At 32.0% G+C, this 16,500-nt stretch overlaps 3 protein-coding genes across 3 annotated transcripts; 1 reads left to right on the top strand and 2 right to left on the bottom strand.

The window, feature by feature from the left end:
• Nucleotides 1–521: 521 nt before the first annotated feature.
• Nucleotides 522–4,042, bottom strand: LOC11426448 (WAT1-related protein At5g40240). Its single transcript, XM_003613237.4, has 6 exons — nt 3,673–4,042; nt 3,334–3,447; nt 1,645–1,885; nt 1,278–1,436; nt 952–1,103; nt 522–854 (listed from the first exon to the last, which is right to left on the bottom strand). Exons 1-6 carry the CDS (start codon nt 3,915–3,917, stop codon nt 731–733), a joined length of 1,035 nt encoding a protein of 344 aa, XP_003613285.1. The 5' UTR covers nt 3,918–4,042; the 3' UTR covers nt 522–730.
• Nucleotides 4,043–5,596: 1,554 nt separating this feature from the next.
• LOC11426447 (cytochrome P450 89A2) lies at nt 5,597–7,169 on the top strand. Its single transcript, XM_003613236.2, has one exon. It carries the CDS (start codon nt 5,597–5,599, stop codon nt 7,151–7,153), a length of 1,557 nt encoding a protein of 518 aa, XP_003613284.1. The 3' UTR covers nt 7,154–7,169.
• Nucleotides 7,170–11,736: 4,567 nt separating this feature from the next.
• Nucleotides 11,737–14,243, bottom strand: LOC11413637 (pentatricopeptide repeat-containing protein At4g21880, mitochondrial). The gene is made up of 8 exons (XM_039834780.1): nt 14,032–14,243; nt 13,820–13,918; nt 13,549–13,668; nt 13,004–13,105; nt 12,716–12,843; nt 12,527–12,635; nt 12,196–12,410; nt 11,737–12,114 (listed from the first exon to the last, which is right to left on the bottom strand). The coding sequence occupies exons 1-8, from the start codon at nt 14,038–14,040 to the stop codon at nt 11,868–11,870; spliced, it is 1,029 nt and encodes a 342-aa protein (XP_039690714.1). The 5' UTR covers nt 14,041–14,243; the 3' UTR covers nt 11,737–11,867.
• Nucleotides 14,244–16,500: the final 2,257 nt, after the last annotated feature.

The following is a 16,500-nucleotide window of genomic DNA, read 5'->3' as shown; positions in this document are numbered from 1 at the left end:
GCTAACAAGTTTTCCGGCAACAACCATGGTGGTGTGTGGTGGTGCAGTGGTGGTCAAAATGGTTGTTGAATTTGTGATTTAGTGGTGGTGGTATGGGTGTGTGGGGACATGAAAGTGAGAGTGTGAAAGATAGTATAAAAAAATAATCTAGTGGTTGAGAGAGTATGATAGAAATATGTTCCTCATTTAATCTAATGGACATGATCAACTTTCTCATGATGGGAAATAACTCTCCTTTCCCAAATTAAATGGCACCCGATTATACCATTTAACACTCCCCTAAACTTGTCATGTTTATTTACCTTTCATCGAACTTCAATGAAAGGTAAATAAAGAGTAGATGACACCTAATTGTAGCTTCAAAAAGGGAAAACAAATATGACAATTTTCCTCCAAAAATATTTACGTATAATATCCAATCCTACCTTTAGTTTTGACTTTTTAATAAGACTAGATAGATATTTTGATTAATTAAAAGCGTACATGTTACTAAATTACTCCATCTATAAAACTAGCATATATTTTTAGATCGATTATAAATATTAAATTGTATTGGTCCTACTATCAAATTAAATTAAAAGTTGTTATTGAGTAATCCATTGATGTACCCTTCTTATTGGTTGTTAATAAAATTACACTACCATGCATAAAAAAATAAAATTACACTGCCTTCTATTGCCGACACACAACATGTGAAGTATACCCTACCATCTTACAAAATCAAATTCGTCTAGACATCTATTTTGGTTGACAACAGAGGGGGAAATTTATTTTCACATGTTGTGTGTTCCTCTTGAGCTTGTGCCCACATAACAGCATAAAATCCAATGGCTATTATAGCAGCTCCAATCATGCTGCAACAATAAGTAAAACAACTTTTAAAATGAAAATGCTATTATTTAAATTATTTCTAACAAATTGGTTGTTTTTTAATGAAATGAATTTATTTACCTTCCAAGATAAAGACTATCTCCCAAAAATATTACCCCCATGCCAAGTGCAATGACCATTCCTAATGGGTTGAACATAGCTACATATATTGGTCCTTTCTTACGGAATGCCCATGTGTATACAACACTCCTCATTGATACCACACAAATTGCCTATAAATGAAACAACCACAAAGTCTCCACATTGGTTAAATTATAGTTCATAAATACCGTTTTTAAAGTTGTGATGCCTTTATAGGTCTAGGTTCAAATATTGTGGATTAAAGATTAACAGGTTCAAATTTTACATCACTAACATGTTCTTAATTTTCTTAAGTTTGTACTTACCGAATAACACACAGCTACCAACTCCCTATCAGGTCTGAGAATCCAAACTTTTGAATTTCCCTCTGCAATGAGAGCTACAATTGCAGATAGAATTACCACCATGCTGCAACAAATGCTTGTTACCACTAGCTCTTCAGGATAATCCCTTATAATCCAAGTCTGTATATATATGTGGAAAAAGATAAATTAAACAAATTCCCAATTTACTGCAAGGTAAGTGCATTGTATGCCATGCAGTTGCACGCAGTGGATACCTGATTTACACAAAAATCTGCTTCAACCATGTTTACATATAATTATATCTAACTCCCAACCGCAACTACGATTTAAAACCTTTGTTGCGCAATATTCGAAAAGATTTATTTACCTGGACAATATACAAAACAGAAAGACAAAAGCTAGCAGTTGCAAGAAGAAAAGCACCAAGTATCCAGTCTGATTTAACTGAAAGATGAATTCCACTTGCTCCAATTTCTATATTTTGAAAGGCATCACTAATCAATGGTATCCCTTTATATAATGTCACAGTTAATGCCCCTGCAATAGAGACTACTGTGCCAATAATTTTAGCTTGGCTGCTATGGTGTTTCAGATTTAGATTTTCCATCCTGAAAGTTTACATTGTGTTCATGGCAAATTATTTTTCTATTTTTTTGCAAGGATTAAAGAAGGGTAATTTAATTATGTTAGTACTTGACCAAACAGTGATAGAAATATATCATTTGTAAGTCAATCTTGAGTAAATAGTCAATTTCTCTCCTGAAATTGTAAGTTTCATCAATTACCCTCCTGAAATTAACAAAACTTCAATTACCCTCCTGAAATTTCACAACGTTAGTCAATTTACCCCCTCCGTCAAATTTTTCTGTTAGTGAGCATGACGTTTTTTAAATATCCCCCCGAAGTTTTGCACTTATGTGCAAAATGCCCCCAAACTTAAAAATTTATATTATTTTTTTCTTAAAAACAAACAATTAATAGTTAAATATTAAAACTAACTATTAATTTTGGAATTTGGGAAAACTACATGCATATATACATCAAAATAGGCTCCAAAATGGGAAAAAAAAAATGTATTTTTTAAAGTGACAATAATGGGATGATTTGTGGATTAATATTGGGGGTTGTGTAGTTTAAATGGTTTGAGCAAATTGTTGAAGGAGTTGGAGGAGTTAAAAGACTAAGATGGTGAAGGAGAAAATATAAATTTAAATCTGATTATTAATTTGTTTATAAACCTCTAAAAATAATAATTTATCTATTAGAAATAACCATTATTGTCACTTTAAAAATACACATTTTTCCCTATTTTGATGTATATATGTCGTAGTTTTTCCAAATTCCAAAATTAATAGTTAGCTTTAATATTTAACTATTAATTGTTTGTTTTTAAGAAAAAAATGATATAAATTTTTAAGTTTTGGGGCATTTTGCACATAAGTGCAAAACTTCAGGGGGGTATTTGCAAAACGTCATGTTCACTAACAGATAAATTTGACGGAGGGGGTAAATTGACTAACGTTGTGAAATTTCAGGGAGGTAATTGAAGTGTTGTTAATTTCAGGGGATAATTGATAAAACTTACAATTTCTGTGGGGAAATTAACTATTTACTCGTCAATCTTTGATATTTTCCAGTTGAACTACAAATGGCATATATTTGAAAAACTATTAGACAAAAAAATGCTATATTTTAAAATTTGTATACAAAAAATTCCTTTTCAAAAAGGGGTATAAAAGCAAAATCATCAATTTTTCAGGGACTAAAAATATATAAAGTATTTTTTTTCATTATTTATTTATGCTTTTATTTCCATATACATAATAATATTTATTAATTGAAGTTAAATAATTTACACATCTAACTTTTATTGAATGTCTTTCACATGGAGTAGAATTTGCCTTATCATCAAAGTGACATGAAAGACTTTACCAAATACAATTGCCACATCCGATATGGTTAGACCTTCCACTAACATCTATGACTTGGGTATAACTTCAAAATTTCACAACTCGTAAATTACACGTAAATAGAAGATAAATAAAATAAGTCAAACCTTGAAATTAAAGCAAGTATGAAGGTAAAAGCAGGGAGAAGGTCAAGCATAGCAGATGCTAGTGTGGGAGAGCTACATTCAATTCCAGTATTCGTTAAAATCTGCACTGCAGTACTGCACAGGTAGGTAGCTCAAGATCAATCAAACAATCAAATTTTCCACATAAATTCCCTTCTCTACAACTAAATTCATATCCATACAATAATATTTTCTTTGACTCGTATCGAGTCAAAGGATCAGATGAAGGAGAAAATACTAATATAACAACCGATTACTAACATTTATCTGTCTAAAAAACATATACCATGCTATTTAATTTGGTGATAGATTTGTACATACCTGAGGCAACTAAGAAGAAACATTCTACATAAAATTGATGATGAAATTGAAGGAGGGGCTCTTTTTCTGTGGTAGAAAAAGGTTAATGGTAAAAGGAAACATAGAGCGAAAAGGTTTGAGTAAAAAGTGAAAACAAAAATACTCATTCCATCATTGGTGGCTGCTTTGATCAGAGTGTTACCACCCACTTCTAGGAATTGAACTGCAACCATTGTTGCTGTTACACTTGCTCCTTCGATCACCATTTTTCTTCTTCAGACACTGTTCTTCCTCCAATTTCCTTGTTCTAACTCTCAGTACAATAATGTGTTTTCTTTATCTTTGAGTTTAATAATTGTATTGTCCTTTAATTTTCATTTTCCTTTGACAAAGTGCTAGGTGTTAGTGAAAAAAAATAATAATCATTTTGCAAAGGTACATGTGTGGGGTCACTAAATATTTTTTGTCACCAACTACAAAACATAGTGGAGGGGAGAAAGACTTTTATTATTCTTCCAAGAAGATAGAAAACCTTGAGAAAATGTGAAAAAATATAGGCAAAATTACACAATTAGTCCCTTAACTTAATTTTAGGTAACACTTTCGTCCTTTATCTTTTTTTTTTAACGATTTAGTCCTTTATGTTATAAAATGACACTATTTTATCATTTTTGTATGAGATTTTTTCAATGAAATTTGATTTTCTTGACTAGTATGATGAAGATTTGAGTTTGTCTATGAGTTTGATGAATTTTTTTTTTGAATTTTTGATTATTTTTTTTCATAAAAAGGATAACTATGTTGTTATTTTATAACATAAAAGACTAAATCGTTACAAAAAAAAGATAAAGGACGAAAATATTATCTAAAATTAAGTTAAAGGACTAATCGCGTAATTTTGCCAAAAATATAAATTAAGCGATCGGAAGAAGATCTCTATGCTTTAAATATATTTGCATGTGGGAAGCGTGGCCTCAAAAGACTTAACATAGTCCAACACATTAATTTCAAGGTTTGACTTATTTTATTGTTGAAGTGATGATGCATGTTGAAAAAGTATCCAATTAAAACTTGATAACGAATTATAGAGGAAGACCAAGATTATAAATGGGTTATAGTTCTTCATTACAAGATATACCAATCAAAAACACTATCTTTTTAACCGGACTTTTTCTTTTCTATTAAACTTTAATTTTTTCTTAGAGTGTTCTCCAAACTAACAAATACATTTTTTAGTGAAAAATTTGTTGTTCGTTTAATATATTTTCTTAGCTTTTCTTGACTTCTTCGATATTTCCGACCAATTTCATTCTCTCGCACGTATCCTAGAATTTTTTTTTTAGATGTTTAAGGAATAGCCTTGAGCATAATAAGAAATGAAGAGACTAAAATGCAAATAAAATAAAAATGAAGAGAAAATTCTATTGCAGAGTAAAAAAATTGAATCAATTCAAAAATTAAATGTGGAAATGACAACCTTTAACTTTTGTAGTTTATAATGTGTTTAACCACAATTGAGTTAAATTTTTAAAGTGGAGTTAAATTTTAACTAGTCAGTTTCATTGTTCATGAATTTATTGTCATTTCCACATTCTTAGTAACAGTTTTATTTTCTTTTTATGCATTCTTTTGGTAATAGTTTAAACATTTTCAAATCACGGTAGGTTATTAAAATTAAAGATTAGATTTCTTTATTTTACCAAATTACACATTAAAATCTCTTGGCAGTTATCAATGTGCAACTTGATTACAATTCATTTGTTTTTAATGACAATAAGAAAATGTAACATACCAGAACGCCAAAACAAAGTATTGATCTATCAAAATCATATATAAATACTCATTAATTATTACCCAAAACATAAACAGTTTCCCCTACATATTTTTATTTGTGATATATTTTTTGTTAGTCATGTCTTGTTACCAATGTAAAATTATACAATTCATGGAAACTTGGTTAGTAATAACAATTTTGTGCCTTCTTCTTTCACTAATTCTCAAATTCATAAGAAACCTTATTTTCCCTAAATCTCACCTGCCTCCAGGACCTCCCAAACTACCCATCATAGGGACATTCACATTGTTAAATCAATTCTTTAAAGATCCTAAAACCCTTCTTCAAGATCTTCATGCCAAATATGGTTCAATCTTCACTCTTCAAATGGGTTCTAACACCGACATTTACATTGCCAATAGATTTCTTGCACATCAAGCATTAATCCAAAATAGCACCATATTCGCTGATCGCCCTGAGGCGGTTCCCACAAAGAAGATAATTAGCAGCAATCAACATGACATCCTCTTTAGCTTCTACGGTCCCATTTGGCGCCTCTTAAGACGCAACCTCACTTCAAGAATCCTTCACCCTTCACAGGTTAAGTCCTATGCTCAAGCGCGCAAATGGGTGTTAGACATTCTTCTACAACGTCTGAAAAATGTTTCACATGAAAGAAACACCGAGGGGATTTTTGTCGTTGATCATTTTCGATACGGAATGTTTTCTTTGTTGGCTCTCATGTGTTTTGGGGACAAACTAGACGTGAATCAAATAAGAGAAATTGAAGAAAGTCAACGCATCATGCTTCTTAACTTTTCTAGATACAATGTTTTGAATTTTTGGCCACCTATTACAAAGATACTGTATAGGAATCGATGGAAGGAATTTTTGAAGCTGAGAAGTGATCAGGAAGCTGTGTTGAATCCTTATATAAACGCTCGAAGGAAAATCAAAGAAGAGAGATTAAGGACTGATAGAGAGAACAATCTCAATGAATCACATGGTGAATTTGTTTTGTCATATGTAGATACATTGTTGGATTTGGAGTTATTGGAAGAAGATAATAAAAGGAGCCAACTTGATGATGGTAAAATTTGTACTTTATGTTCCGAGTTTCTAAATGCGGGAACAGATACAACTTCAACTGCATTGGAATGGATCATGGCGAATTTGGTGAAGTACCAAGATATACAAGAAAAACTTGTACAAGAGATTAAAGGGGTGATTGGAGATGATAAAAAGGAGAAAGAAATTAGAGAAGAAGATTTGAAAAAAATGCCATATCTTAAAGCTGTAATTTTGGAAGGGCTAAGGCGTCATCCACCGTTGCACTATGTTGCTCCTCATAGAGTGACCGAAGAGGTTGTTTTAAATGGTTATTCGGTGCCTACTTTTGCATCTGTGAATTTCTTGGTGGCGGAGATAGGGAGAGATTTTTCGGCTTGGGATGATCCTATGGCATTTAAACCGGAGAGGTTTATCAATAATAGTACTTTCGATATAATGGGGAGTAAAGAGATAAAGATGATGCCATTTGGAGCAGGGAGGAGAATGTGTCCTGGCTATGGTTTAGCATTGTTGCACTTGGAATACTTTGTTGCCAATTTTGTTTTGAATTTTGAGTGGAAAGTTGTGGATGGAAATGAGATTGATTTGTCAGAAATGCTTCAATTCACAACTGTCATGAAGAACCCTCTAAAGGTTCATCTAATATCTAGGTTTTAGTTATTTTTAGAACCAATTATCCATAGATAAATCTTGATTTCATGTTTCGAATTGTGTTCCAGATTGTATGGCCCCTTTGATCCCTGATGAAATGCAAACCTTTTTTTACCATTAAAAAGTCTACATATATTCTTAATATCAGTTTCCTACAGTCTTGATAATTTCAACTTTTCCAGTTACAACAGTTTATTTATTTATTTATTTAATGTTGAATAATAATACTTTCGATATAATATAAGAGTAAATTACACTCCCCTCCCCTAAGAGATGCTTGAATTACACTCCCCTCCCTTCTTATGTTAAAATATACACATCTCTCTCTTGAAAAGTAAAATCTATACTCCTATCCCCTTTCAGATGCTTGAATTGCAACCCCCTCCCTTAATAATTAAATATGCCCTACACTTTAATCAATTTTAACATAAATCAATATTTTAATGATATATAATAATTTTGAACTATCATTTAAGAAAAAGAAATACATTTCTTTATAATTTAAATGTCAATGACAATTAAATTTAAATATTTTGTTATTATTTATAATTTAGAGTATAAAATTCAGTTAACCATACTTTATCGACTTTCATAATTTTTCACATATTTTAATTTTATTTTGGGTTGATTCATATTTATAATAGGGTTTAAAAATATATGTTAACGATATTGTGAATAAAAAATAGCGAAAATTATGTATTCAAAATTTGATTATATTAAAATGGATCCACAATACTCTTTTTCTTCAAAGTGTGTTAGATTATTATTTTTTGCTAGATTATTAGAAATAAAAAAAAAATATTGAGGGAGTAAAGAGTAGATTTTAACAAAAGAGGGGAGGGGAGGGGAATGTAATTCAAGCTTCTCTCAAAGGAGGGGAGTGAAATATTTTCTAATATGTTTTGAAAAAGAGGGGAGGGAAGTGTATATTTTAACATAAGAGGGGAGGGAAGTGTAATTCAAGCATCTTTGAAAGGAGGAGAGTGTAATTTACTCATAATATAAAGTATTATGTGCACAGAGCCAAACAAATCGTGGATCAATGAGTTGATTAATGTTGATCGCTTGAATGTGGAGGTCGATTGGGATTGTATAAGTAGCATTTTCCTCTATGGAAAACGGGTCACAATTCAAACATACTGAAAGATTACACACTCAAAATATCCGCACACACACAACAAGAAACGAGTAAACAAACCATAACGTATGAATCTGTGCACCAAGCTTTTTACATTCATTTTTAATGCAATTCTAGTTTAAACTCTTTAGACTTAGACTCTTTTTCCTTTTTTCCTTTAGCCTATGATCCATTTTTAAAGCTTTTGCATCATTTCATTGAAGATAATCTCGACGGGTCTCACCCTGTATTTGGATTTCGATGGTTATGTTCATAGTTCGCTATTGATACAAGACCAAACGTAGTTTCTAGGAAGACAATCAAGCACGAACAGTCTTGAGATTTGATGATTGATCTCGATCGCCCCTTTGTCTTAAACCAGTTCAGTAATTTACCAAAATCTAGAGCAAACAACATGATGACTTAATTATATTGGAATGAAGAAAACATAATTATATTGGAATGAAAAACAAACCTTATTTCTTCTTGTAGTTAATATCCTATGTGCATGTGTATTAATGTTCGATTGCTCTACAAAAGGGAATTGAAGGAAAAATATATTAAAACCAAGAATAAATTAACAAATTATAAGAGAATGGAAAGAAGGAGAGTTGTTGTTTCTACTATCGTTTTTGTTGACAATTTTTTACTCTAAAAATAATCAATGAATAGTGAGAGAAGGAAGGAGAGAAGACAAATATTGGAAGAAAATATGTGATATATTCATTTCAAATGCAGATGAAACTGTCATTTTCAGAAGTTATGTAAATCTAAAAAACAAAAACCACCAAGGGTACTAGTGGAAAGTAAAATAGGCCAACAAGGGTATTAGGGGAAAGTAAAATAGGCTACAATGTGTTTGAATAATAGTTTTAAGGTATACAATTATCAGGTTAGTAAACCATTTTCTTTTAAAAGATATCATAGTAGAAAACAAGCATAAATTAAGAAATAAAAAAAAAAGGTAAAACTTACATCTTTAAACACTACACAAAAATGTACCAAAAGCCTGCAAATCTTTCCATTTAACTCGAAATGGTGGGGATGGCGACTTATGATGGAATAGATTTCAAAAACCTTGATTTTCAACATAGCAAAAGGAATATAAAATGAACAAACAAATATTAGTAAAACATGACAAACAAGAATCAATGCTTCAATTATGGGGGAAAAAATGAATCATAAATTTCATTATGTAATTGTAAAAGTTTAAGGGTGAGCCTTGGAGCGACGGTAAAGTTGTTGTCACGTGACTATAAGAAAGGTGACGAGTGTGATTAAAAGGTCGCAAGTTCAAGTCCTCCAAATGGTGGACTATCATAAACCAAGTCCTCTCTCTCTCTCTCTCTCTCTCTCTCTCTCTCTCTCTCTCTCTCTCTCTCTCTCTCTCTCGTCATTCCTAATCATATTTCGTCTAGTCTTGCGCCACTCATGCAACGCAACATATTGTGTGAAGAAATGGATTAGAAAATAATTCAAAGAAGAAAAAACAAACAGGGAAGTGTTAAGAGTCCCACACCGGGTAGCTAAAAGTGCTTGATGTGGTACTTAACCCATGAGGCTCTCCCACCTTTTGGACTAGTCTTTTGGGTTGGGCTCTCCTCATGGGCTTAAGTCCTAACAGAATGCTGCTTTACGTAAGACATATAGTACCCGAAATTGTTGATCAGTTTCCGAGCAAGTCTCTAATACAGATTGCATTACATGACTAGAGAGCGTAAAGCCTGCTTCACACATTTTATCAACAACATCAATAGCTACATCCACCTGCATAAGTGAAAAAGAAAAATGAAATGCAGTTTTGAAAAATGATGGTAACAGAAAATAGAATGAAGGGAGAATTTGATATGGAGGGAGCAACCATCTTGTTATCGTTTTCCTTCTCATGGATGTCTTTATGACAATTATATTGATTTGATAACCGTATTATGAGAATGAATAAAGGAGAAAATTATACCTTGTCCTTGCCACAGCAATACAAAATTAGCTTTTCATACATAGAGGACGCAGGCAAAATTTCCAACACACCATGCAAATTCTCAATCTTTTTTATGATATGCTCAACCTTGAAATTACCAACAAACCATATAAGAAGATTGCTAAGGAAAAAAAGATTGTAACATACAACTATTGTGAGAAAAAATTATGCTTTTAGTATCGCTTTCTTGCTGACGCAGTCAAAATATGCAAAATATGCAAAATCGACAGTGAAGTATTTTAAATGCATACACTGCAAAACTTGTTTTATGATGGGATATGGTCAATTTTGTTTTTGAATTTTGTAAAATTGATTGAAAGTTGTAGATAAGCATAACTGTTTACCATAAGTTCCTCACCTCTAAATTTGGAATGCTAACTGCATAACTAGCAATGAAGTTTTAAATATCAACCACATTATAATCTGCATTACATAAGAACATGTCATTAATAATAATAATATCAATACAAGGAACAAACTTCGAATAACATAATAATCGTACCGCGTGATCTCAAATCGAATAATAGATTCTCTGCCTCAGATTCCAACAGTAGTCTTCCTAATGATTCGAATATATTTGATATAGATTTCGAAGATGCAAGCTCTCTAATGTCTATATTTTTCAACACATCCGAAATATGTGCACCTTGCAGTCACTTTCACAAAGTTGTTGCTCCTCAATAGTATCCTCTCTAGAAATCCACAATTGTTTCCTCTCATTTGTTAGTTCCTCTTGTCTTGTTGAAGCATAGTCAAGAAGCTTCTCAACAGGAGGAGCTACAGAAAGAAAAAAAAAACACATTTGAATTCAATCCAACGGTAAATTTCACAAACCGTACGTTGGTGTTCAATATAGAAGAAAACTGAGATACACATTAGTTTTAGATACCTGTGGGAGAAACATCATGGAGTTTGCGAGACGAGAGAATCAGGTTCCATGAAAATGATGATGTTCTGGGAAAGTTTTGTAGATCTGAACCGATAATGGCTTCCAATATTTGGAACATATTTTAATGATTTTTAATTTTTAGCAGTTATGCTCAACATTCCAAGTCACATACATAGGCTATATAGTGTGTCAAACACTAGGTTTATGATGAACACAGTATTGTTAATCATCAATTACACTATGTTACCTTTTTATAAAGAATAAAAATAAAAATTGCTCTGTAACTTACAGTGCTATAACACCAGCACAGCACTCCATAGTTTAAGTTTGAACTTCGATCGTTTCAGTAGCATATTGTAGCAAATACAAACTTATACTATCCAATAAACTCCATAAAACATAGTCATAGAGATCTTCAACTTTGTAACAAGATAGCAGAAAACAGAGATTACATAGCATAACAAAAGATTGAGGATTGAAGGTTTTTATTGAAATACACGAGTGCCTAACAGTAGTTCTTATTCTAATCAATACAGCCTCATCAGTGCTAAGCAAACTTCCTGAAACATAAACCTTCAACTTCTGTGCCAAACAAGCATGAAACCTTAGATAGAAACATATGCATAAATAACAGCTTATTATTTTAATACACAACATATAAGTAGTGAACCCTCTTGAAAGTTAAGACACAAATCACACACTCCTACGCATCTTCAGAACTCTTCTTCCATCAAAGCTACTCCAACCGCCTTGGTTTCTCCTTCTTCCCTTTCTTCTTGCTGTCTTTTGGCTGCTTCTTCTTCTTCTTCTTCTTCATCTTCTTCTTCTTCCCATTTTGTTTCTCCACTGCTTCTTCTTCATCCATTTTGGCGGAATAGCGCTTCTTCAGATGGGAAGCAACACCAGATAAAAAACTTGGAACATTATTGAGTATAATGTCAGCAGATTTGTGATCTCCTGAGGCCAAAAGTACGTGATACATACTACAGCCATAAAGTAAAACCATAAGGAGAAGGAAAATACTATAAGAAAGGGAAAAAATAGTACAAAGGTTAGAAGCCCACCTCAAGTAGCTTAATGGACCATGAGGAATTTTAGCAAATACATATTCTCTCCAAACGAAATTAGCATTATTCAAATCTCTTGATTCGGCACAAAGATGTAGGAGAATATCAAGACACATCATTGAAGGACTAAGGCGCTCTTTTTTTATTAGATCCAGTAAGTCCAATCCAAATTGCAAATATGTGGACCCAAATTTCGAAATTATATCATACGCCTGTACATACATGAGACCAAAATATGTCATGCTTCATACACGCAGAAATATTAAACCAAAATTTAATTCTTATAATCGTGAATCCTTGTTCAAATCATAAGGAAACAAAAACTTACTTCATAACTAACATTCCGTCTCCTTCTTGTGAAAGAAGTGCCACTTATCCTCTTGGATGCAACATTATTGTAATAAACCTTGAGTTGTTTTAACAGTTCAATGGTAGAACTGCGAAATATACAAAATGAACATAAACAAATGGCAGAATAAAATCAGAATTTAATATTGGGAAAAAAGAACCGTCATACCTTAAATTTTTGTTTTGAATTGAGTACCGGATAGCCCACCTGAAACCGTCAAACCAATCTTGACCACTCAACTCCTTGAGTAGGAGAATCACCATCTCCAACTCGCCATGTAAATTACATAACACATCCTAAGAATGTACAATGATTGAGTTTTAAGTTTGAAAGTGGAAAGTATAAATATTAATAATAATCTAAAACCCTGCCATGAGACTTACAACATACTATGTCCTTTACAAGGTCATTCCAAAAGAGAAACCGTAGAAAGACAACATATTTACACAAACATACCTGTTCTTCATAATCTTCACAGCAAGCTGCATATGCATGAATCAGGGCTACAAAAACTTCTTTTGTCAAGTGGGTTCCAGATTGTTCCATCTCTTCATAATACTACAAGTAAATATTCTAATTAGCAACTCGGTTATTGAAAAATCAAATCATAATCTCAATACTTGATTTAAAACTAACGACCAATTCGCTGAAAGTATGTGAATGTATGAATTTTTTTTTTTTTGGGAAAGGAAATTACATATAGAAGAAAAGGATAACGAAAGTACAAAGAGAATAAGCGCACCAAAGGTGGACCAAGGAAAAAACCCCAACAATACCATAAAAAGGACATCTGCAACACTACCAGGGGGAACTAAAAAACCAACACCATCACAAAAACAACAACACAAGAAATCTCCCTCCCTCATAGTGCCCAAAACAAACGAAGAATGGACCAAGCAAACTCCACCAGAGATATAAGACACATGAAACCAGGAATCGGACCAAAAACCCGCTCAGAGGCCCCCAAACTTGTATATATGAAATTATTAAACTCAACTTACTTTTTTAATCTCTTCTTTTGTTTCACAATTGCCAATCAAATAGCTGAAAGTGTATGAATCGAGCTTTATGTTGGCATCTCGCATTTGTTTGAGAACCCTCAACCCACCAATGATGTTTTTCTACAATATCGAAAAAAGTGAGAATATGAAAGAACTATTTTAAATAGATTTCATACACTCATTTAAATATATTTTTTAATGAATGAAATCATCAAGGGAGAGAAGCTTTTATAGTTGAAAATCTGATGAGAGCCCAATCCAACAATGGTACCTCGAAAAAATATCTTGCCATAATGGCATTATACATGGTTGTTTTGTATTTGTAATACTTTTTCTGCAATTCATTAACCATCTTGTACGCACATTCAAACTGCATAATTAAAGTAAATACATTATCAGGTTAGTAAAAAGCTCTCTTTCAAAAAATATCATTGTAGAAAACAAGCATACATTAAGGGGAAAAAAAAAGAAGATAAAACTTACATCTTTCATCACTACACACCAGTGTACCAAAAGCCTGCAAATCTCTCCATTTAACTCGAAATGGTGGGGGATGGCGACTTATGATGGAATAGATTTCAAAAACCTTGATTTTCAATATAGCAAAAGGAATAGAAAATGAACAAACGGATATTAGTAAAACAAGACAAACAAGAAACAATGCTTCAATTAAGGGGAAAAAAGGAATCATAAATTTCATTATGTAATTGTAAAAGTTTAAGGGTTAGCCTTGGAGGAACGGTAAACTTGTTGTCACATGATTGAAAGAAAGATCACGAGTTCAAGTCCTCCAAATGGTGGAACCCCTTCTATCATAAACCATATCTGGATCCAACTTATTAACCTCTAAATTTTTCCTAACAGTTTCTCTTATAGTTTTTCTAGGTTGTCCTCTACCTCTTCTAATCTCACTCTCCTCCATCTAATCTACAGGTCATTTCTCAACATGTCCAAACCACCTTAGCCTATTTTCTACCATCTTTTCTACTATAGGTGCTACCCCCCAACTCCCTCTAATGGTGTCATTCTTAATCCTATCTCGTCTAATCTTGTGCCACTCATCTAACGCAACATATTGTGCGAAGAAATGGATTAAATGCTTTACGTAAGATATATATAGTACCCGAAAATGTTGATTAGTTTCCAAGCAAGTCTCTAGTAGAGATTGCATTACATGAGTAGAGAGCGTAAAGCCTGCTTCACACATTTTATCAACACACATTTTATCAACAGCATGAATAGCTACATCCACCTGCATAAGTGAAAAAGAAAAATGAAATGCAGTTTTGAAAAATGATGGTAACAGAAAATAGAATGAAGAGAGAATTTGATATGAAGGGAGCAATGGATGACTTTATGACAATTATATTTATTTGATTGATAACCGTAATATGAGAGATGAAAATTATACCTTGTCCTTGGCACAACAATACAAAATTAGCTTTTCATACATAGAGGACGCAGGCAACACACCATGCAAATTCTCGATCTTTTCTATGATATGCTCAACCTTGAAATTATCAACAAACCATATAATGTCTATATTTTTCAACACAACCGAATTTTGGTCACTTTCGCTTTCACAAAGTTGTTGCGTATCCTCTCCAGAAATCCACAATTGCTTCCTTTTCTCTTGTCTTGTTGAAGCATAGTCAAGAAGCGGAGGAGCTACACATTTGAATTCAGTCTAACTTCACAACAGTTGGTGTTCATTCAATATAGAAGAAAACTGAGATACACATTAGTTTTAGATACCTGTGGAAGAAGCATCATGGAGTTTGAAAAACAATAACATGTCCTCGTCCGTTACACGGGTTAACACACTAGTACATGCCAAATTCGATCAAATTTAGAGGTAAAATTGATTCTACTTATTTTTTAGATAAACAAAATCAATACTACACCTTTAAAATCAACTTTGACTCCTCCAAAATTAGACACAAACATATACTATAGGGCCGTTTGGACTGACTTATTTTTGATCTTACACAAAATAGTTTATATAAATTAATAAATAAACTTTTATGTATTACTTATAACTAGTCAAAGTATTTTATGAAAAAAGTGTATATAAATACAATTTTCGTTAATGAGAATTTATGAATTAACATAAAAGCTAATTTATTTACATAAACTATTTTTCATAAGCTTACGTATAAGTCAATCCAAAATCGGGTCCTACATTCATGGTAATATTTAGCACTTTTTAATAACAAATGTTTCTCCTTTTAAAATTTGAATTGATTTTTTGACATCAAAATTTTCTTCATTCATATTTTATAACTATTAACCACACTCTCATTGAATATTATATTGACCTACGTAGAATTTAAATTTATAAATTGATGATTTACAAGGTTTTTTATTTGCTTGTTATCTTATTCACTTTAACAAGCCAAAAAGAAGAATTAATTAAATAAAAAAAATTGGTAAACCAAACAATAGACTAAAAAAAGAAAGGGACCAATGAAAGTTTGGATAAAATTTCACTAAGTAAAACTTTGAGAGGAAAATCTAAGTGTTTGGAACTTTATTGAGTATAATGTCAACAAATTTGTTATCTTCCCAGGCCAAAAGTGTGTGATACTCCCTCCGTTTTAAAGTAAGTGTCGTTTTAACCACAAAAGAAATGTTTCAAAATGAATGTCACTTTCAGTTTTCAATGCAATAATAACTTTTTTTTTCAATTTTACTCTTCAATTATTACTATATACACTACTTCCAAAATATTATTTTTTCTTTAATGAAAAATTAACCAATAGTTGACTAGGATAATTTGGTAAAATAACGTCTCTATTTCTTTAATTAATATATTTTTTAATATATGTATAAAAATTTTAAACGACATTCATTTTAAAACGAATGGAGCATTCATTATGTAAAATCATAAGCAGAAGGAAAATATTATAAGGGAATATAAAGGTTAGTAGAAGCTCACCTCAAGTAGCTTAT

This window comes from Medicago truncatula, chromosome 5 (assembly GCF_003473485.1).
Source record: "Medicago truncatula cultivar Jemalong A17 chromosome 5, MtrunA17r5.0-ANR, whole genome shotgun sequence".
NCBI classification, from domain to species: domain Eukaryota; kingdom Viridiplantae; phylum Streptophyta; class Magnoliopsida; order Fabales; family Fabaceae; genus Medicago; species Medicago truncatula.
Note: the sequence above shows the minus strand (reverse complement) of the source record. Positions and strands in the feature narration are given on the sequence as shown.

What these genes read in the sequence shown, in the direction of transcription:
- LOC11426448 (XM_003613237.4), bottom strand. Translation starts at nt 3,917, where the DNA reads ATGGTGATCGAAGGAGCAAGTGTAACAGCAACAATGGTTGCAGTTCAA. An exon ending in TGGTAGCTGTGTGTTATTCG is followed by an intron (nt 1,104 to 1,277) that starts GTAAGTACAAAC and finishes TTTCATTTATAG; the next exon opens with GCAATTTGTGTGGTATCAAT. An exon ending in GATAGTCTTTATCTTGGAAG is followed by an intron (nt 855 to 951) that starts GTAAATAAATTC and finishes TTATTGTTGCAG; the next exon opens with CATGATTGGAGCTGCTATAA.
- LOC11426447 (XM_003613236.2), top strand. Translation starts at nt 5,597, where the DNA reads ATGGAAACTTGGTTAGTAATAACAATTTTGTGCCTTCTTCTTTCACTA.
- LOC11413637 (XM_039834780.1), bottom strand. An exon ending in TGGCAAGATATTTTTTCGAG is followed by an intron (nt 13,669 to 13,819) that starts GTACCATTGTTG and finishes TCGATATTGTAG; the next exon opens with AAAAACATCATTGGTGGGTT. An exon ending in GTGAAGATTATGAAGAACAG is followed by an intron (nt 12,844 to 13,003) that starts GTATGTTTGTGT and finishes GTACATTCTTAG; the next exon opens with GATGTGTTATGTAATTTACA.